The sequence below is a fragment of the Pelophylax lessonae genome, assembly GCF_965119305.1.
Source record: "Pelophylax lessonae genome assembly, chromosome: 7".
NCBI classification, from domain to species: domain Eukaryota; kingdom Metazoa; phylum Chordata; class Amphibia; order Anura; family Ranidae; genus Pelophylax; species Pelophylax lessonae.
This window is the reverse complement of record NC_138774.1, coordinates 218,911,223-218,933,848: the sequence shown is the minus strand read 5'-3', so window position 1 is coordinate 218,933,848 and position 22,626 is coordinate 218,911,223. Positions and strand designations below refer to the sequence as shown.

The 22,626-nt window shown below is 42.4% G+C and overlaps 1 protein-coding gene across 1 annotated transcript in view; it reads left to right on the top strand.

Annotated features, from left to right (window-relative positions):
- The window catches only part of GTF3C5 (general transcription factor IIIC subunit 5), a gene marked incomplete at its 5' end in the record, with an annotated part of 44,767 nt that overhangs the window by 18,515 nt on the left and 3,626 nt on the right, over nt 1-22,626 (top strand). Inside the window, 5 exons of the mRNA XM_082263667.1 lie at nt 6,092-6,196; nt 9,663-9,777; nt 13,229-13,309; nt 17,907-18,004; nt 20,297-20,379. Coding sequence (XP_082119793.1) covers nt 6,092-6,196; nt 9,663-9,777; nt 13,229-13,309; nt 17,907-18,004; nt 20,297-20,379 — 482 coding nt within the window. The remainder of the gene's footprint in view (nt 1-6,091; nt 6,197-9,662; nt 9,778-13,228; nt 13,310-17,906; nt 18,005-20,296; nt 20,380-22,626) is intronic.

Here is a 22,626-nt window from a genome sequence, read left to right as displayed (position 1 = left end):
TTTATATATGTGTGTGTATATATATATATATATATATATATATCTATACACCCCAATATATATATTGGGTATAGAAAAGAATCACCCCTCTTTTTAAAATCACATTTTGTTGCTTTGCAGCCAGGATATTACCACCTCCGTGCTTTACTGTAGGAATGGTGTTATTTGGATGGTGAGCTATATTGGATTTTCTCTGGACATATTGTTTAGTGTTGGGGCCAAATAATTAAATTTCTCTCCTCGCCTTCCCGGGCGGCCCAAACATGAGAGATGATAGGCTCCTCATACCGGAAACGCAATCAATCACAGTTGTTAAAAGGCCCCACCCTTCCCTCTGCCCCTCAGTTTAGATTGTGTTTCTTCCTACGAAACATTTGTTGTTTTCACTGACCTGCAGACTTTGAAAGTCAGATGGTCCCCCTGTGAGCCAGGTTCAGCAAACTGCCGTGAGAGCTGAGCTCTACCTGCCGCCTCCTCAGGCTTCTCACAGGTCGCCCCCATGCTTGCAAACCGTCGGTCACCTGGTGTGCCCCTCTAGGTTTGTCTCTGGCGCCAGCAGCTCTCCTCCACAGAAACATTTTGAAAAGCCCGCCGGACGGGCGTCTAAAGCCTCGTCCTCAGACCGGAACTTCCGGCGCAACGTCAGGACGCTACCGCACGATGCGGAAGAGGAAGGTGGAGGAAACGCGGGAACCGCTAGTAAGCGGTAAAGCAGACTCCCAGGCTACAGGAGCTCGGACAGCTGCAAGGGAGATGAAGCCCTCCATAACTCACCCTCTGGGAAAGGAGAAGGGGCTGGGCCAGGTGTTGGCAGCCAAACCCAGGTCAGAACCGGGTAAGTACTGCAATGTATCCTTGCATGATGATTTTCTAAGACTGCTGGTACTGACAGAAAATGCCTGGAAAATCCCTTCTCCCTGACCTTAGTCGGACTTACTTAGTATCCTTTCTATGATCTTCATACATTTAAGTTGGGAAGAGTGATACTTATTTTGATGTTGTATCCTGTCTTCCAGAGTCCCAGAGCGGTTCTCAAGAGACCTCCACTACTACACCAGCCTTATCAGGCTCCGTTGCCTCTAAGAAGTGTGGTAATTGTGCTGATAGATTACCTAGTTCCCACACCAAGCCTTTCTGCTACAAGTGTATCTACAAATTAGCAGGAAAAGAATCCTCGGCACTAATGAAAGACTTTTTAAAGTCTGTACAAGAAGAAATGCTGACTACAATTCAGTTAGTTCGCTCTTCATTGGGAACTCCAGGAACCTCAGAACACAGGGAACCTCATGTAGTGGAGGGTACCTCTTCACAGGAAAGCTGTTTATACAGGGCAGGACCCTCGGGTCTAGTACCCTCATCCCAAGATCTCCCTTCAGCTCAGCCTAGAAGTAGAGTATCAGCAGAGGAAAACCGCTCTGACTCACAAACCAGTTCAGACGGTGAGGGAGACAGGGACTCGGAGGAACTGGGTGAGGCAGAACCAACTAGAAATCTGTTTAGTTTGGAAAACATGCAGGGACTCCTTCAGGCAGTTTATGCCTCTGAAGAGATACCCGATCTGCCTAAAGAAACCTCAGCCCAGGATAGACTCTATAAAGGGCTAGGGAAGATCCCTTCTAGAGCTTTACCTAGCCACCAATCCCTGAAGGGATTAATCCTTCAACAGTGGCAACGGCCAGAAAATAGGTTGAACAGACCAGGATCCTGGAAAAGGAGATTTCCTTTTAAAGAAGAAGAAATGGAAAAATTTCTAAAAAATCCAAAACTAGATGCACCACTGGCACAGGTGACAAAAAGGTCAGACCTCTCCTTTGTTGATACAGGCGCATAAAGGATGTCATGAACCGCAAAGCAGAGTCACTTTTGAGGAAAGCCTGGGATGCCAATGCTTCAGCAATGGCCCCAGCATTAGCTGCTTCCTGTGTGGCAAGGAATGCCTTTTGTTGAGTCGACAGATTGAACAAAAACCTGCCTCAGCCAAAGACCCAAGACTTGCAAGATTCCTTTTCAGTAATAGGGAAAGCAGTAGCCTATCTGGCAGATACGGCAGTGGAATCTGTTATAGCATCCACCAAGACTGGGGCTCTCCTGAATTCTGCCAGAAGAGCCATTTGGCTCAAAGAGTGGGAAGGGGACTTTACCTCCTAAGACAAAACTCTGTGGTTTTCCTTTTTGAAGGGTCCCTACTATTTGGGTCTGGGTTGGATGAAGTTCTGGACAGATCCTCGGAGAAAGGGAAGAAGTTTCCTGCAAAACCCAAAAAAGAGGTTGCCAGGAAATTTTTTCGTGGCCCCCTGGAACAAAGCCAGCATAGGAACTAAAGAGAGCCTGCCAAAAGATGGGGTTTTCGGAAAGGAAGACAAAGAAACAGTTTGCTCTTCCCTTCCTCTTCAGGCTCAAGGGATAACAAGTGATGCCAAAGTCAAAGTGGGGGGCAGACTAAGTCAATTTCTGACACAATGGGAAGAAATTTCAGTCTCCCCCTATATTTATTCCCTTATACAGAAAGGTTACAGCCTACAATTTGCCTCGATACCTCCTGTAACAATAACTCTTACTCATTTCCCCAAAAAGATTCAGTTAAAAGAAGCCCTACTGCAAGGGATTCAGAAACTGGCAGAATAGTTGGTGATAATTCCAGTCCCAGAAGATCAATTCTTCCAGGGTTTCTACTCCCATGTATTTGTGGTCCCAAAACCGTCAGGAAAATATCGCCTGAAAATAAACTTGAAAAACCTCAACAAGTTTCTACTTTACAAAAAGTTTGCAATGGAAATAATTTATTCAGTACGAAAGAATTTACTGAAAGACGTTTTCATGACTACGCTAGACCTCAGAGATGCATACCTGCATGTCCCCATTCACCAGGAACATCAACCTTTCCTGAGGTTTGCGATAGTGACAAAAGAAGGGACTACTCACTGGCAGTTTAGAGCACTACCCTTCGGACTAGCGGCCAGTCCAAGAATCTTTACAAAGATCCTGGCAGAGGCGGCCCACCTACACTTTCAAGGGATAGCCCTGATCCCCTATTTAGACGACCTACTGATTTTTGGCAAATCAGCAGCTCAAGTAAACTTTGATACCCAACAGGTGATAGACTTCCTACAAAAGCTAGGATGGCTTATCAACCTGGAAAAGTCATCCCTGGAACCTACCCAAATACAGACCTTTCTGGGTTTCCAGGTAGACTCAAGGTCTCAAAAACTATTTCTACCCATAGAAAAAATGGAGAAAATAGTTTCCTCAGTTTTAACCCTCAAAGAGGCTCCCTCCTGTTCCAGAAGAGAGATTCTAAGAGTCCTGGGACTAACGTCGGTCAGCATCCCAGCGGTCGTGTGGGCACAACTCCACAAGAGAGCTTCTTTTCTTCCATCTGTCCTTTTGGGACAGGAAGGTAGAATCTCTAGACGAATGCGTCAATCTTACTCCGCAGGTGCAGATATCCTTGAAATAGTGGACAAACCCAAACAACCTGGGAGAAGGCAGACCATGGGGTCAGTGGAATCCCATAAAGATTACCACAGATGCCACCATGAAGGGTTGGGGAGCTCACCTGGAGGTGGCTCAGGCGCAAGGGATCTGGGACAAAAGAACAGCACTGGCCTCATCCAACTTCATCCAACTTCAGAGAGTGGAAGGCAGTGGGGAAGCTTTAAAAGCTTTCCAAAAGTTCATTTTGAACAGAGAAGTTCTGATCCTGTCAGACAATACCACAACTGTTGTCTATCTGAATCGACAAGGAGGAACCAGGTCAAGTCCCCTCCTAGCCCTGACCAAAGAGATCCTGGGGTGGACCGAAGGGAGGATAATTTCCCTTGTGGCCATTCACATCAAGGGGAAGAACAACTCACAAGCAGACTTCCTCAGCCGTCACCTTATAAAAGAAGGAGAATGGGAACTAAGTCCCAAAATCTTCCAGTTAGTAGTACAAAAGTTTGGGAACCCAGAAGTAGACCTGTTTGCCTCCGCTCAGAACAGGAAGGTAAAAAGGTTCTTCTCCCTCACACGGACCAGAGGGATGGCCAGATTGGATGCACTAGCCCAACCGTGGCAGTTCAATCTGGCCTATGCTTTCCCTCCCCTGATGTTAATTCCCAGAGTCCTACAGAAATTAAGTCAGTCTCAGAACCTGCAATTAATTCTAATTGCCCCATGGTGGCCAAAAAGGCCTTGGTTTTCCATCCTGATATCCATGTCAATAGCTTGTCCATGGCATCTTCCAGTCTTCCCAGACCTGCTGTCTCAGGGACCAGTATTGTGTCTGGACCCAGGATTCTTCCAATTGACAGCTTGGTTACTGAGCGCCAACTCCTAATTTCAAAAGGCTGCTCAGAAAGAGTAGTGGACACACTCTTGATGAGCAGAAAGCGAGTTACGAAAAAGGTTTATACAAAAGTTTGGAAAAAGTTTTGTACCTGGCGTAGGCAAAAATATTTTGCCTCTACCTCTATTCCCATGATCCTAGAATTCTTACACGATGGAGTAGATAAGGGTGTGGCAATTAACACCCTTGGGGTACAAATAGCGGCTCTTTCTGTATTTTTGGACACTAGTCTGGCAAAAGAGCCGTTAATCAAAAGATTTTTGTTGGCTAGACAGAGGGTTACCCCTATTGTAAAAGACAGATTCCCCCCTTGGGACCTGACCAGGGTCCTAGAGGCATTATCTAAGGATCCCTTCGAACCTTTAAAGGAAATCTCCCTTAAATTTTTGTCTTTAAAATTGGCCTTCCTGCTAGCCATTACGACAGCAAGAAGAGTAGGGGACCTACAAGCTCTCTCTATTAAAGAACTATTTATGGTGGTTTTTCCAGATAGAATTGTCCTAAAACCAGATCCTCTGTAATCTGCCAAAGGTAGCATCTTCCTTCCACAGGACACAGGAAATAAATCTACCATCCTTTTGTGATAACCCCAAAAATAGTAGGGAAAAGGAATTCCATTGTATTGATGTAAGAAGAGCCCTTCTCACTTATTTAGAGAGGACCAAAACATTCAGGAGATCCAACCATCTTTTAGTCCTTCACTCTGGGCCCAGAAAGGGACTGCAGGCCTCCAAGCCTTCAGTGGCTACGTGGATTAGACAAGAAATTACCACCTCTTCTGAGGCATCCGGTGTTCCTGCTCCAACTAAAATTAAAGCACACTCGACAAGAGCCCTAGCTACATCCTGGGCCGAGAAGGCTGGAGAATCATGGGAACAGATCCGCAGTGCAGCCACCTGGTCCAGTCACGACACATTCCTGAAGCATTACCATGTAGAAGTACTGTCTCAACAAGACCTAGCCTTTGGCCGGAAGGTTTTACAGGCAGTGGTCCCACCCTAAGGTAGGCCTATGGGTAATCTATTATCCTCTCATGTTTGGGCCCTCCTGGAAGGCGAGGAGAGAAAACTTACCGTTAGTTTACCGGTAACGGCCTTTCTGACGAGCCTTCCAGGACGGCCGGCCTATTCCCGCCCTGTTAAAAGGGTGTAGTAACAATAGATAAAACTTAGGTGGTAAGTAGTACCTATAGAATTATTGAAACCCTTCCCTCGGAAATGGTTGTGGAAGATACTTTATTACAACTGAGGGGCAGAGGGAAGGGTGGGGCCTTTTAACAACTGTGATTGATTGTGTTTCCGGTAGGAGGAGCCTATCATCTCTCATGTTTGGGCTGTCCTGGAAGGCTTGTCAGAAAGACCGTTACCGGTAAACTAATGGTAATTTTTTAGGCTCATCGAAGCAAAGAAAGCTGGATGAAAAGTGATGCAGTCACTGGGTATTCAGACAGCCGTCAGCAGGGAAGATTCTTCCATTCAGGCTGTTTGGCATTAATGGGGGAATTTGTTGATTTCTCTGTCAACTCCCAGAGCTGAATGAGAGAAGTCTAAGCCTGTATGGCTAGCATTCAAGATGGAGAGGAGGATTTAGCTGCTGATTTATGGAAAAAAAAAGTCAAAACATGCATATCAGTAACAAGGTTATTTAGTCTGCTTGGGCTCCATGTTTTGGGAACAAAGAATGTATTTGAAACAAATGATGAGTAGGATATGAAGGTACTGCTATGTTTACATGCTTGAAAAGTTTTTAAATGATATTTTTCAGCTTTTCAGCATCCGTCCAGTATGGTCCCGAAACGCAATAAAGGCCAATGTCAGCGTTCACCCCGACAAGCTGAAGTTACTTTTACCATATGTGGCATATTATATGGTAAGTACTAGGATGTATGCATTTTCCATTCATGGCACTTATTCAGTTAGCACAGTTAACCTTGTCTTGGGTCTGGGGCTACAAATATCACCTGGGACACGATCTATGTGGAGATTGCATGTTCGCCCTGTGTTCCTATGGGTTTTCTCCCAAGTGCTTCAGTTTCCTTCTACATTCTACTGCCTAGGTTTTACATACTCTTGAGATACTAAATAAATTTGAACTAAATAAAGAACTAAGTAATAAAGGTCAGCACAGGTAAGCAAAAAAAAAAAAAAAAAGAAAGTGATATTGTTTGTTTGTGGTTATAATATATACACATAAGGGTAAGAGCCGGTTCATACTACTCCGACTTGGGACACGACTTGTGTGCCCTCAAGTCGCCCCAAGTCTCTTGTCATCACAAATTCAATGTAAATGAATGAGAGCCATCTTAATATGCACCACTGAAGTCGCTCCGACTTCAGAAAAGGTTCCTGTACTACTTCAAGGCGACCTCTATCCGACTTGTGCACATAGACTTTAATGGGAGTCGCCTCTAAGTCTGATCCTTATCTAGTTTTAAGCGACTTGTTATCAAACTTTCCAAGAAGAAGAAAAAGATTAGTCAGCCATTCCCCCACAGACAAAGTCGCCTATCATTTAAGTAAGTCTCTTCAAAGTAGTGCACAAGTCTCCTCCCAGTCTTTTCCAAGTCTCCTCCCAGTCTTTTCCAAGTCTCCTCCCAGTCTCTTCCAAGTCTCTTCCAAGTCTCTTCCAAGTCTCTTCCAAGTCTCTTCCAAGTCTCTTCCAAGTCTCTTCCAAGTCTCTAAACAAATCTCTTCCAAGTCTCTAAACAAATCTCTTCCAAGTCTCTAAACAAATCTCTTCCAAGTCTCTAAACAAATCTCTTCCAAGTCTCTAAACAAATCTCTTCCAAGTCTCTAAACAAATCTCTTCCAAGTCTCTAAACAAATCTCTTCCAAGTCTCTAAACAAATCTCTTCCAAGTCTCTAAACAAATCTCTTCCAAGTCTCTAAACAAATCTCTAAACAAATCTCTAAACAAAACACTAAACCAGTCTCTAAACCAGTCTCTAAACCAGTCTCTAAACCAGTCTCTAAACCAGTCTCTAAACCAGTCTCTAAACCAGTCTCTAAACCAGTCTCTAAACCAGTCTCTAAACCAGTCTCTAAACCAGTCTCTAAACCAGTCTCTTCAAAATCTCTTCCAAGTCTCTTCAAAGTCACGCTAAAAAGTCGCTCCTTCATGGTGCGACTTTCTGGTCGCGGTAGTGTGAACCGTCTCTTATACGTAAAGTGATGACCTATACGGCTGGCTAAAACAATTTTCTATTTTGTTTTAGTAGTGCTAAAGCTGGCCATAGATGTGTCGAATGTCCGACAGCTTAGCAGGGACCGGCCAAGATTCGATCCATCTATGGGTAGGCTGTTTGTACCTGAAGTCAATCCATCGATTGACTTCAGTACAACCAGGCTGTCAGATTTTTTGTATGTGTTCAATGCCGGCTGCCGGCTGACTCTGTTGATGGGGAAACTGAGGAATTTTCTTTGGAAAGAAAGAAAATTGTATCATCTGTGGCCTGCCTTGGGTCCCTTTTCTAGACCTAACCTAATTAATCTGTCATGAAGGAAATGTGTTTTATGCCATTAGTGACTCCCTTCTAAAAACACTAGTTGCCTGGCTGGCTCTGGATTCAGTACTTGTACTGGGTCTGAAAATATTTCAAAGAATATCGGTGGATAAGTATGTTCATTCTGAACAAAGATATTGTATACCAATTAAATATAAAAATGATAGTTACAGGGTAACAGCATAGAAGATAATAAATGCTAGCAGTGTGGTGTAAAAAATACAGAACCCAGTCCCTCTGTAAAAGTGGCTATACATGCCCTCATCTTCACAGGTAATGCACCCCAAAATGATATAATTTTTAAGAAATGAGCCACGCAGGGATTTCCATAGGGGTGGTAAAAAGTGCCTCTGGCTTATTACAGAAGCTTTATGCAGTTGGACACCAATCATTTGGACACCAATCATTTAGGAAAATGGAATGAGTATTTTCACATGTTCTACATTTTCTGCCAAAGCAAAGAAGTTCACAGCAGGTCTTGGAAGCAATGTGATCCAAGAAGGTTTGTGGTTTCTCTGCTAGTTTGTGAAACATCAACACCTGTGTGGCTACCCTCAGTTTCGTATTTCGTCATCATAACCTTTGATCCCCAGTTTAACTCTTTTGTTTTTAATGGCATATTTTAAACCAGTGATTGTAACATTCACATGATCTTACCATTTATAATTTCCTGCAATTTAGAAGACATACATGAGAAAGGTTCACCTGCAGTGAATATTTGGAAAATATTTGAAAAATACACTAATACTTGAAATTCATACAGTGGGTGCAAAACTGAAAAGGACCAATGATATTGTGCAAAATAGTGCAAACATAAACAATTTCGTGCAATACTTGAATAAAGTGCTAATAATGCTAAAAAGTCCAATGTATTTTGCAATAAAATGGAAAACGTGATGGGGATACTGCAGATAAGTGCTGAAGTGCTCCAAAGTAATAATCGGTGCCGGGTGTCTCGATTCCCTTCTGGGACCCTACTCACCAGAACTAGTGGACCCCTTTGGGGTCAAAAGAAGCTTGTCACCAAAAAGAAATTTCCTCCAGAATGGCTCCCTGTTGTGACCCTTTATGAATGGTTACTCTAAGCAAGTGCAGCAATGGATCCTCTCAATGATGCCAGTAACAGCACTCTGTGATCACGGCCCCTTATATATAATAGCCCTGGAAAGCTAAAAAAAAATGGATAATCCACATAGTGAAGCCCGTTTTTTAAATTAATATTTTTTCCCACATGAAATATTACTTACAATTATATTAAAAAAATCCCAGGCGTAGATAGAAACAATACCGCTTGTATTGCAGATTAGTTCCGGGACGCCGCATCAGCGTGCCTGCAGGGGTGGGAGGGGGGAGACGTCCCCTCCCACTGCTTAGCTGCATCGGTTGTTATTACAAGAAAGCTGGTCGTCCGCTCTAAAAATCTGTACCGGGGTGATGTCTGTAGCTGCAGCAATTGCACTTGAAGTAATATTGGCCATATCGGCAAGTTTGTGTCCGAAACCGATACTTCAAAAAAGTAAATATCGTTCTCCGATAATTGGCCCCAATGATAATGAACTCAGTACAAGTAAAAATGAGGTGCTATGACATTCTCATGTTGAGGTTTTGCTGATAAAAAGCCCCACCACTTCCAGCTAAGCCCTGCTTATTTTTTTTGTCCTACTGTACCAAGGCCAATTTAGTAATCTGTGTGTGCAGGAGGGAGACATAAGCTTGTTTGTCTTTGTATGGTGCTTAGGATTTAGGTTTGCGGTACTGCTGAGACACAAGTTAAAATTTTTTTTTTTTTCAATCCTGTCTGTTGTTTACTTACTTTCTGACTTTTGACCTCAGTTGACTGGTCCTTGGAGAAGTCTGTGGGTGCGCTTTGGCTATGACCCCCGGAAAAACCCAGAAGCTAAAGTCTACCAAGTACTCGATTTCCGGATACGCTGTGGGATGAAATATGGTAATTGTACCTGTTATGTGGGCAAGAGAGGTGCCTTGTTATTAAAGTGGTTTTTCACCCCAATAGTGGTGGTTTGTACAAATGAAGTCCTCCAGCAGTGCTATGTACACTTGGAGAAGGTGTGTGGAAATTTTTGTTTTTAAAATCTACTGGTCCAGGGGAGTAATTCGGCGTCTCAATCTACTTGTCCCTATAAGGAATGTCTGGGGCTTTTAAAAACGAAAGGGGCTTTATGGCAACTTAAACTTAATTTTTTTTAACATTGAGCTGTTTTTCTCCTGCCTGTCTCTAGCACCGCATCCAGGAGCCGAGCAGGGAGGGGAGAGACCTTGCAGTCCGATGGCTCTCTTAATGCTCACAAGACTTGCATCTGCTGAGCGAGTAGATAAGGCACCTGCCCCAATGAGGAAAAAGTGTATTCCTTCAGGTTACCTTCACACACGGTTAGTTAGTTGGGTGCTCCGCACAAACACATGCTGAGCAGCCAAATCAACCTCCAGTGTCTACTCTGTTAAGGGGCTAAAAAACAAAAGCTAAATGTAAAAAGCAAAAAAAAAAAAAAAAAGTTGCCTGGCGCCCAGAACTGCATGTCTCCTCAGGCGATTTTGATTTAAGCATCCCTGATGGTCAATGTATAAAGCACCTATGTACCCTAATTACTCACCCTGGTTAATATAAAGTATAATTTCTAGTATCCGTCATTAGGAGGGGCACAGATTTAGAGCCCATTCACACTAGCGCGACTTGTGAGGCGACTTGTGTGCCCTCAAGTCGCCCCAAGTCGCTTGACATAAAAGCAATGTTAATCAGTGCCGTCTTAATTGGCACTACTGAAGTCGCTCCGACTTCAGAAAAAGGTCCGGTACTACTTTGAGGCGACTTGTGATCCGACTTGTCCCATATACTTCAATGGGAGTCGCCTCCTTATCTTAATTGAGGCGACTTGTGATCCGACTTTCCATAAAAATGGTCCTGAACAAGAAAAAAAAAAAGAGCATTTTTCTTATAATTTTTAGTAGCACATGAATATGGCTTCTCTACACCTGGCCGTTTTTCTTGCAGGCATTTATCGGGCATTTTTGGAGGCAGGCATGACTTTTTTTTTTTTGGATTTAGTGACTGGGGGGGTCTAAAGTGTACCTGCGAAGTTTCAGCTCTGTAGCATGTCCAGAACCCAAAAAAAAATATATATAATTTTTCTTATAATTATTAATAATTGCGTCCAAAGACGCCCAAAAAAAAAATGCCCGATAAATGCCAGCAAAAAAAAAATGCAAGGTGTAGAGAAGCCGCCACACTGCTGTATTAATAATTATAAGAAAAATTATATATTTTTTTTGGGTTCCGGACATGCTACAGAGCTGAAACTTCACAGGTACACTTTTTGGACCCCCCAGTCACTAAATCCAAAAAAGTCATGCCTGCCTCCAAAAATGCCCGATAAATGCCTGCAAGAAAAACGGCCAGGTGGAGAGAAGCCATATACATGTGCTCATAAAAATTCTAAGAAAAATGCTCCTTTTTTTCTGGTTCTGGACATGCTACAGAGATGAAACTTCACAGGTACACTTCACAGGTACACTTTTTAGACCCCCCCCCCCCAGACACTAATCCAAAAAAGACATGCCTGCCTCCAAAGACGCCCAAAAAATGCCCGATAAATGCCAGCAAAAAAAAAACAGGAAAGGGAAATTAGGTCACAACACATTCTGATTGGCCAAATACAAAGTCGTCTATCATATGTCGCGTAAAAAAATTCCCAAGTCGCGCTAAAAGTCGAGCTAGAAGTCGCCCCTTATGAGGCGACTTAGAGGTTGAGGCAGTGTGAACCGAGCCTTACTGTCCTGTATTGACATTAGCACCATAACAAGAGGTTATTGTTACTATGACTTTCATTCCTATAATGCCCTGGTATTGTAAACATTGTTTCTGTAAAGTTGTTTAAGTGACATGGAATGTCCGCTCAATCATAAATTCTACTTTTCTTTCTCAGGAAAGGAAAACGCATTTCTGTTCTACAGAGGATATAAGGCCTTATTAGGTTTACCTCCTGCATTTCTAACTACAATTAGTCTACCATGTATTTTCACACTATTTTCAAAAATTTTACTTCCTAGCTCTGCCTGACCTGACAAATTAGTTTCTCTTCCCTCGCCATCTGTAAAGCAGGCATCAGGTACCTGTTTGCACCTTTTTACATTTTCTCATAACCCAAAGCTTGTGTTATGCAAAACACAGACAGAGATTGCATGATTATGCTTCGTGCCATCCCCTGTCATCCTTATTGGCCACCAAAGAGTCATTTTAAGAAAGCTATGGGACAGAAGGGAGATCATGGATCATGACCAGTCAAGCAGCTGTTAGAATTTGTGTAGTAAAGAAACCCCAGGACACATACACACACACTTTTATTTAAACATCTATACATACTTTTTATTATTATTATTTCTTCTTACCAGTCCAGTGATGTCACTGCACTGTCCTCTACTTCTTATGGTATTCTTCCAAGACCTAGTGGTGTAATGGTAGATGAGTACCACTGTGTCCTGGAATACAGTGAGCCCAGCCTGCATGAAGATGTGCCCCCCCCCCCCCCCAAAGGGAGGTGTGTAAAAAAACAGGCTGAGCTCAGAGAAAATGGGCAGAAGAACAGAATGACATTATCTTTTTCCACCACGAAGCACCCCTGGTTCTAGACCAAGAAAGAACTCCGGGATTGTGTTGAGTGGGGAAAAGTTAAATAGACACTGAGTTTATTTTTTTTTTTTTAAATGGGAAGCCCCTTTTGTGCTTTTTTCATAAAGCTGAAATTAATAAAATACATTTATGGGAGCTGTCTGTAAAAAGATTCATATTTCTGTTCATCCTCTTCTGAGATTTACACAGCCCTGCCAGATAGGACAGCCAAGCGGATGACACCAGTTGCTCTGTTGCAATTATAGGCTGTAAAAAGGATACAATGGTGTCCTGTCTTCACCCTCAGCCTGCTGACTGGAGGAAGAGCAAGTGCAGCAATGAAATTATATCTCTGCTTTCCCCTTCTCTCAGGATGCTCCTTGTCAGCATATGTGCATGCAACGCACCTGGTTGGCTTCCAGTCCTTTCCATACTGCTCCCAGCTTCAATGCTGCTGTATAGGGGATTGCAAAAGGCTGATCCCTGGTCACTGTATAGGGGATTGCAAAAGGCTGATCCCTGGTCAAATCCAGGTACCCTCGATAGCTGCAATACAAATCTGTGCTTTTTATATCTGCCAGGAGTGCAGCTTTAATTAAGCCATTAGCTATGATAAGCATACAGTATGAGAGACAAATGCAGGTATAAAAGTGTAAATTTATTGAGGTTGAAAATAAAGAACACCGCACAGGAACCTAGAGAGAAAAGCTAAGCATGCTCCCTCTGAATACAGTACAAGAGGTCATGTGACCACATGTCTTTGTGTCTTGCACAGGATTCTCCCCGAATGAGATGCCTGTAAAAGCCAAGCGTAGCACGTACAATTACAGCTTGCCTATCACTTTGAAGAAGCCAGGTAAGCCGCCTTAATATATTTTCTGGTGAATCTAGATTGACTTGACTCTAGTCATAACTACCTTCTTTCTTCTTGGTTTTGTGATGTGGTAGTTTTTATTACTTCGATCAAGGGTTCTTAAACTTAATCCAAAGACTGAAATAAGAAAATTATTACCGTACTGAGACCCTGAAAATAATTATTACCAAAAATACCAACACAGCCAAACAATGGACTTGTAACACATTTCAGGCACTCTTCACTGTTTCTGAAAGGTTTAGTGAAGCAGAGAGAAATCCATACTTCTTTTGTAATTTCTTTTTGATATTTTCAACTGCAGGGGTCTGTATAATTCAGGGGTCTGTATAATTCCCTCTGGCCTATACCTTGCATGCACTTTATATACCTATACCAGAGGTGTAATTAGAACCTTCAGGGGCCCAGTGCAAGAAAACCTAAAGGACCACCCACAGTGGCAGCATGCCAGTTCCCCTTCACAAGTGCGACCTTTGTGACCCTAGTATTTCCGCAACTCCTGTTAGTATTTTTTTAAATTTTTTTAACATATTTTACTTATTGTTTTTAATTTTTTAACCTTTTTTGTTTTCTTCTTTTTTGTATTTTTTAAAAAAAATTTAAGAGCCCCATTTGGTGAAATATCCAGGGTCTAAACAGACCTCTGAAGTTTCAACTTTAAGGACAGCCTTCAATCTCCTTTGCCACACAGAATGAATGGAGTAGCTCTGTACAGAGCTTCCTGTTCATTCATTCACTGAAGCATAGGGAACCGTTTATTATGCCTCAGTTATGAATTATCAGAGTGAGTGATTGGTACAGATCCCTGACTTCATTAAGACAACGAAGGGGCCGGTAGATTACACATTTACCGGCCCCTTCCCGCACTCCATCCTGACATATCCCTTGCAGCAGCCGGTGGGAGAGGAGAATCCATCAGACTTGTGGAGGAGGGGGTGAGGGTTTGGGGGGAGTACACAGGAGCCTGGGAAAGCAGGAGGAGGATAGGAGGGGTGGCATCTAGATAAATTGATCACTTCCATTTTCCTCCTGCAGCTTTTCAGCAGAAAATGGAGGGGATTGGTTCCTCTATATGCCACCCCATCTATCTAGGTGTACAGGGGCCTGCATCGCAACTGCAAACCCTGTACGTATGCCCCTGCCCCATATGTTTCTGTGCTGCCAGTCATATTAGTGTAATTGTTTTGCAGGTTTTGAGACTTATGGTGTCATGGCAGGGGTATTTTTTACTTTTTTGTTTTTTCATCCTATAGCAGTGAACGCTTTCTGTAAAACCTTAACCTCATTGTTAGTAGGTTACGCCATAGATCACAGTAGTTTTACAATTGGAATCATAAATAATGATAAAGTGTGCTATATCACTTGCTGTAAATTTGTTATTGGACAAACTAGACTACGGTTACTACACAGTCATGTGCTGACCCATCACAAACATGTCCACTACCCAGTCTGGGCCCTGATTTATATTTTAGGAAACTCTGGCTTATAGCTATGTTGCCCAAGTGATTTGCTGCAGCCCCATAATCATTCTCCTTAGCATGGTTGCTATAAAAATTGAATTGCAGTCATGGAAAGGTCATGTCGTAGTGACTGTGACTAGGAGCTCTACCACTAATCGATTGATTTGAATCCCTAGCTTCTATGCTCACATCTGTTATCCAGTAATGCTCTTGATGATGTTGGCTCACCAGTGGTTCTTCATTGGGCATTATAGCCAGCTACAAATAGCCAAAGAAAATAAGAATAATTTTGTAACTGCTACTGATCTCTTCTATGTGGTTACTGGTACATACTAGCTGTTTTAAGATTGTACGTCTTTTGATAAAATATAGAACCTCCATTGACCACAAATAATTGCTTGCTAGAGGACAGGCGCTGTAAATGGAAAGTGGGAGATTTATTAAAATTGGTGCATCTGTACATACTAACCAATCGGCTTCCAGGTTTTATTGTCAAAGCTTGACTGAACAAGTTGAAGTTAGAAGCCGATTGGATAGTATGCACAGCTGCACCAGATTCTGTGTGCATCAATTGTAGTAAATCTCCCCCAACGTGTACAGACCTCTTGGAGAATTCAGCATTAAAATTTGATGCTAGCTCTTTGGGGCGTAATTTAAAGTGTATCTAAACCTATATTTCATGTTGATTGTACAGATCCGACCTTGTCACTAAGTGACCTTGATTTATAAAGTCTAGTTAAATCTGTCTAAATGACAGCTCAATCTAGTGGCCCCTGGATTGAGATGCCACTTTTCTGGCTTGGGCTATAAAAGTAAGCATTGGATTGGTTTCTATAGAGGACATATACAGTATCTCATAAAAGTGAGTACATCCCTCACATTTTTGTAATTATTTTATTATGTCTTTTCATGTTACAACACTGAAGAAATTACACTTTGCTAAAATGTAAAGTAGTGAGTATACAGCTTGTATAACAGTGTAAAGTTGCTGTCCCCTCAAAATAACACACAGCCTTTAATGTCTAAGCCACTGGCAACAAAAGTGAGTACACCCCTAAGTGAAAATGTCCAAATTGGGCCCAAAGTGCCAATATTATGTGTGGCCACCATTATTTTCCAGCACTGCCTTAACCTTCTTGGGCATGGAGTTCACCAGAGCTTCACAGGTTGCCACTGGAGTCCTCTTCCACTCCTCCAGGATGACCTCACGGAGCTGGTTGATGTTGGAGACCTTGCACTCCTCCACCTTTCGTTTGAGGATGCCCCACAGATGCTCAATAGGGTTTAGATCTAGAGACATGCTTGGCCAGTATCACTTTTCCCCCAGCTTCTTTAGCAAGGCAGTGGTCGTCTTGGAGATGTCTTTGGGGTTGTTAACCTGTTGGAATACTGCCCTGCGGCCCAGTCCCTGAAGGGAGGGGATCATGCTCTGCTTCAGTATGTCACAGTGCATGTTGGCATTCATGGTTTCCTCAATGAACTGTAGCTCCCCAGTGCCGGCAGCACTCATGCAGCCCCAGACCATAACACTTCCACCACCATGCTTGACTGTAGGTAAGACACACTTGTCTTTGTACTCCTCACCTTGTTTCTGCCACACGTGCTTGACACCATCTGAACCAAATAAGTTTATCTTGGTCTCATCAGACCACAGGACATGGGTCCAGTAATCCATGTCCTTAGTCTGCTGGTCTTCAGCAAACTGTTTGCAGGCTTTCTTGTGCATCATCTTTAGAAAAGTGTTCCTTCTAGGACGACGGCCATGCAGACCAATTTGATGCAGTGTGTGGAGTATGATCTGAGCACTGACAGGCTGACCCACCACCACTTCAACCTCTGCAGCACTCCTACGTCTATTTCCCAAAGACAACCTCTGGATATGACATTGTGCACGTGCACTCAACCTCTTTGGTCGACCATGGTGAGGCCCGTTCTGAGTGGAACCTGTCCTGTTAAACCGCTGTACCGTCTTGGCCACTGTGCTGCAGCTCAGTTTCAGGGTCTTGGCAATCTTCCTTTAGCCTAGGTCATCTTTGTGTAGAGCAACAATTCTTTTTTTCCGATCCTTTAGTGCGTTCTTTACCATGAGGTGCCATGTTGAACTTCCAGTGACCAGTATGAGTGAGTGTGATAACACCAAATGTAACACATCTGCTCCCCATTCACACCTGAGACCTTGTAACACTAACGAATAACATGACACCGGGGAGGAAAAATGGCTATTTGGGCCCAATTTGGACATTTTCACTTAGGGATGTACTCCCTTTTGTTGCCAGCAGTTTAGACATTAAAGGCTGTTTGTTGTTATTTTCAGGGGACAGCAAATTTACACTGTTATACAAGCTGTACACTCACTACTTTACATTGTAGCAAAGTGTAATTTCTTCAGTGTTGTCACATGAAAAGATACAATAAATGACTTACAAAAATGTGAGGGATGTACTCACTTTTGTGAGATACTGTACATACCGTGTTTCCCCGAAAATAAGACCGAGTCTTATATTAATTTTGGCTCCAAAAAACACACTAGGGCTTATTTTCAGGGGATGTCTTATTCACGGTATGTACAATGACGATCTTAAAGTGATTGTAACCCTAAAATAAATAAATAAATATCCTGATCCTTTAAGCATGATAGCACAGTGCTTGTGCTGTGTCATTTAGCCCTCTCTATGTTCTAAAAACCTGGAATAAAACAATAGAATGTTAAAAAAAAAAAGTTCTCTCTCCCTGTTAGCTCAGAAATCAGCATTATGACAATCTGTAATTCCAAAAATAAACCTTGGATAAAGTCATTGTAAAATGATGTAATCGATTTTGTAAAAAGATTATTTAATGTGCAGGGTGTCTCTTTTTTGTAACTTTATTGTGGAAAATACCTTCTTTACAGCGCCGCTGGGCACTCATGTGACCCTCTGGAGCTCTACTTTCCCTCTCTGAATACTGCAGAGGGAGGGGCTGAGATCAAGGATTTTACTAGGGCTTATTTTCGGGGTAGGGCTTATATTGCAGCCATCCCTGAAAATCATGCTAGGTCTTATTTTCGGGGTAGGGCTTATTTTCAGGGAAACAGGGTAGTTTTTTTTTTTTTTAATTAAACTTCTTTTTCTCGGCACATATAGTGTCACAGCCAATCAGTGTACAAGACCTGACCCAAGGACTGGCAGCTTCCAGCATCGCAGGAGGTAAAAAGATCCCATCCAGCAAGTATAAACTGAAGGTAAGTGCCAGTTTTCTAGTGTTTGGCTCATTTAAGAGGAAATTTAGCATACACCAAAACCACGGATAGGGGATTTCTGCTAGTTACACACGTTTAAAGAATTAATAAAATGTACCTATTTGATGATATTGGTTACGGGGAATAGCAGTTTAACATCAGTCTGGTGCAATGAGAGAGCTCCATGACCGGAGGTATGTCACACACTGCTGACCCCTGAAGTGGTGGTCAGATGGCTTTTCCCTCATCAATCAGTGAGGCGAACAGAACAGTTCTGGATCTTCTATAGCCCTCAACTGGATCACAATATAATGTGTAAATAAATGCTCTCAGCATGATGCTAGTAGACCACACTGTCACTCTGTTTCTCCACTAGCAATCACGAACCAATCCACATGGTTTACAATCATGTGATCATGATATATATATATATATATATATATATATATATATTATCTGATTAAAAAAAACCTTACAGGTCGCAGCTGTCAGGCAATTTCTTAGGTGTACAGAGAAAATATTTTTTAAATAGGTTATTGCAATGTTTAAAGGATTTTCTCCTTAAAGAGCATGTTATACATTGCACACATTTTTAGGGTTTAACATGTAACGTGCTCCTATACACCCACATCCCACCACCAGCACTTCCTACTCTGTGACAGTGGCGGGCATCTTCTCCCCGCACATTCTGTCACTTTTTGAAAGCCACTCACACAGCCCATCATTCGTTCACAGTTTTCTGTGAATGAATGAACTACAAGTACCGTTGTAGGCTGCGGCAGTGTGCGAGGGCGCTGATGAGCGTTCTCATAGTCCATTTATTCTTCCTGCATTTCAGTAACTGTCTGACCGTACAGGAGGTACGGGTAGACAGCTAGCTGAGAGTCTGCAGGAGCATAGCATTGCACCTGCGAGCAGCTGATCGTGGTTGCATTGCTTTACAGTAGAATAAAAATAATGCACATTTTATTACGAAAATGTGTGCACTTATTTTTTTTTTTTTGAAAGGTGAACTTATTCTTAAAATACATACTTTGAATAATTACCATTTTACAATGTTTTTGTTATGTTCACATTTTTGTTCATCAGTTTACAATAATAAATCTGATAAGGGTACTTTTTAAACATTGCACCAAATAAAAGCTTTATATGTCCTTGTATATACCAAAGTTAAAAACAAAAATAAAAAATGGTCATAGCCTTTTTAACAAGTTTATTGGCACAAATTTGGATGGCATTTTTGTATGCATCAATGACCTCTGATATGACATCACTGCATAATATTCATTGAAACTGTGGTAATTCCCTACCTTTTTATACGCTAATACAGATGTATTAATATATACAAGGCTCATTTTATATTTGGAAACATTCCAGGAGCTGAAAATCAATTTGTTGCCAAATGAACCGGTATTTGTGTTCTGCAGAGCTGTCAGATTACTACATAAGGGCTCTTTCACACGGTCCGCCTCCGTAGGCGGATCCGTGCTGCTCAGCAGGGATCGATCCGCCGATCCCCGCTGAGCCGGTGGATGACAGCTCCGTCTCCGCTTGCAGTGCCGAGAGGGAGGTGTCACAGCCCCGCTGCTCTCTATGGGGGATCGGATGAGAGCAGACCGCCTGTCCGCTCTCATCCGATCCGATCCCTGAACGGATGGAAAAATAGGGTTTCCATCCGTCCGGATTTCACGGACAGGATCGGATACGGATGGCAGCGGGTGTCAGCGGAGATGTCTCCGCTGACATCCGCTGCCCCATAGAGCTGCATGGAGGATCCGATCAGATCTGCCTAAAAAACCGACAGGTGGATCTGATCGCCCGTGTGAAAGAGCCCTAACAGTTACAGTGTGAACTGGTAATTCAATTACTAGGCATCAGTAAAATTTACTTTTTCAGTGTGTACACTATAAAAATGATGGCATTTAAATCCAGTCTTTCTGAAGAAACGCATATTCGTGCGGCAGCACAATAGTGGCTTATCAAATCTGCTATGTGCTTAGAGTTTGTGTTCAACATGCTTGCATAGGTTTTCTCCAGATGCTTTCATAATGTGAAAACCTAGTGATGTGTTAATGAATTACCGTAGTGTTAGTGTACTGTATGTGCGTGACTGTGGTAGGGACATTAGACTGAGCTCATATGTGAGAGCAAAGGCTGGTGTAAAAATGATATTTTGAATGATATGCTGAAAATGTCTCTCTGTAATTGTGTGGGGGGGGGGGGGAGAAAAATTGCAGTTTGTGGGTTCCAATTAATATGTTTGCTTCGCTTACATTTGACCTTTTTCTCATACAGGACTCTGTTTACATATTCCGGGGGGGCAGCTTGCCTCCATATCGGCAAATGTTTTACCAGTTCTGTGATATACAAGTGGAGAGGTAATCACTACTACTATGCGACGAAATGGGAGGCTGCTATTAGCAATTTCTGCTACGGAAAATGCTGCTTTCCTGGCTGCCTTGCAGATCCAATATTTTCAGTACTACTTTTAGAGGCATTGACCTAGCACAAGCATACAGATTGGTAGGTCACTGCTTTCACTAATAATGCCAGAGACAGTCAGTTGAGCAGTGTTTTCAGTGGCTGTCTATATTTTCTGCTGTACAGCTTTCCTTTTTGATTTTTTTTTTTTTTTTTTTTATCTTGGAATTTTTATTGTTTTTTTTTTAAAGAGGGTAAAGATGAATTCTGGACTAGACATTTTGTTTTGAAGTGAAAATCAATATATGCAGCCAATTAAATGTTTTGCCCAATTGTAGTTGCAGTGGAAGAACAATTAATATGTAGGTTATTACAGTACATGATCCTATCATTAACTGCATCTGCACCCCCACTGGCAAGAATGTATACCAGGGGCACACCTTTGAATAAGAATCCACAACTATACCAGGTGCTGCAGTGACCTAATGGTTGGCACCAACTAAAAAATGTATCAAGGTAATAGGTTGCTGAAAAGGGACTGAAGCAGGCCCAAAACATTGGCTTGTCCTGTTACGGCTATGGATTTATAATAGGTCTGATCTTCCTGTACAAATATGGTGTGCTGGTGAGAATCACTTCATACATCTCCACTGCAACGTGAAGTGTGCTCTTATTCCTAGTTGTGACTTGCTCACCTGTGATTTTCTGTGCAGGAGGGATGGCTATATACAGGAGGTCAGATGCAGAACCTACCTGTATGACCATTAGAGACCCATTAAGTCATCTGTAGATGCAGGGATCCCTGCATACAAACTGAAAACACACATAAGGAAATGTAATGTTTAACAAAGTTATGTCAAGGGAAGCATCCTGGGTATGTACTTGAATCTTCATAAACAACTAAAAAAGATGCTGGGGATTCCAGTACATTTAGGTTTTTTTTTCATACTTCCCGACGCATTGTTTGGCTGCATAGACCCGATGACAGTGAGTGCAGACATAGATTAGGAAGGGGCTGTGATGAGAACATTTCTCTTGTATACAAGACAGATGCACTATACACTACAGCAGGCAACACTAAATAGAGGTCTGCAGTCCAGACCCCGACCAAGTGACAGTTCTACCCGCACCATACAGATTTCGCCCCCTCCTCTGCAGTGACGGGTTGTTAAAAACCCTAACATCATTAGGGTTAGGTCATGTGCATGCTCTACCCTCAGCATCACAGGAAGATGGAAGTGGAACTTCCTGTATCTAGACCTGCAGCCTCCTGCCCTCTGCCTGGCTGTTGCTAAAAGCTATGGGGGCACTCTGATGGGGACACCTGATGTAAAGGTGCACTCTAATGGGAACAACTTAGGGGGGCGCACCTGATGTAAGGATGTACTCTTAAGGGTGACTTCTGATGTATGGAGGCACTCTGGTGTGGACACTTGATGTAAAAGGCACAATGAAAATTGACAAATATTATTGAAATGCTATGGAAATTGTACATTGCTTATTTTTTGATAGACCTAAAATGTCTACATACAGCGGGTAAAATAAGTATTGAACACATCACCATTTTTCTAGGTAAATATATTTCTATATTTTCTTATCCGATGCTATTGACATGAAATTTTCACCACTTCGGTAACAACCCATGCAATCCATACATACAAGGAAACTGCTTTAAAGAAACGGCACAGGCGGCCGTTCCTTAAGAGCGCATGTGCCAGTGACGTAACTGGCTGCTAGGTCAGTAAATATCTCCTAAATGGTGCATGTTTAGGAGATATTTACACTATCTATAAAAACCTTAATATAGGCTTACCTATAGGTAAAACTTAAAGATGGAAGTTTACTTCCTCTTTAAGTTATGTGTAATAACCAAATGTAATGACACAGGAGAAAAATATTGAATACATAAAGAAAGGGAGGTGCAAAAAGGCATGGAAAGCCAAGACACCATCTGAAATCTATCTGGATTAAAAAACAATCCCACCCCTTGTCATTGCAAATTAATATCAGCTGGTTCGGTCTCAACTGATGGCCTATAAAAAGGTGTCACACAAGAACCATCTCATGATGGATAAAAGCAAAGCGTGCTCTCAAGACCTTTTGCAACCCTATTGTTGCAAAACTTACTAATGGCATTGGTTACAGGAGGATTTCTAAACTTCTGAATGTTTCAGTGAGCACTGTTGGGGCCATATTCCAGAAGT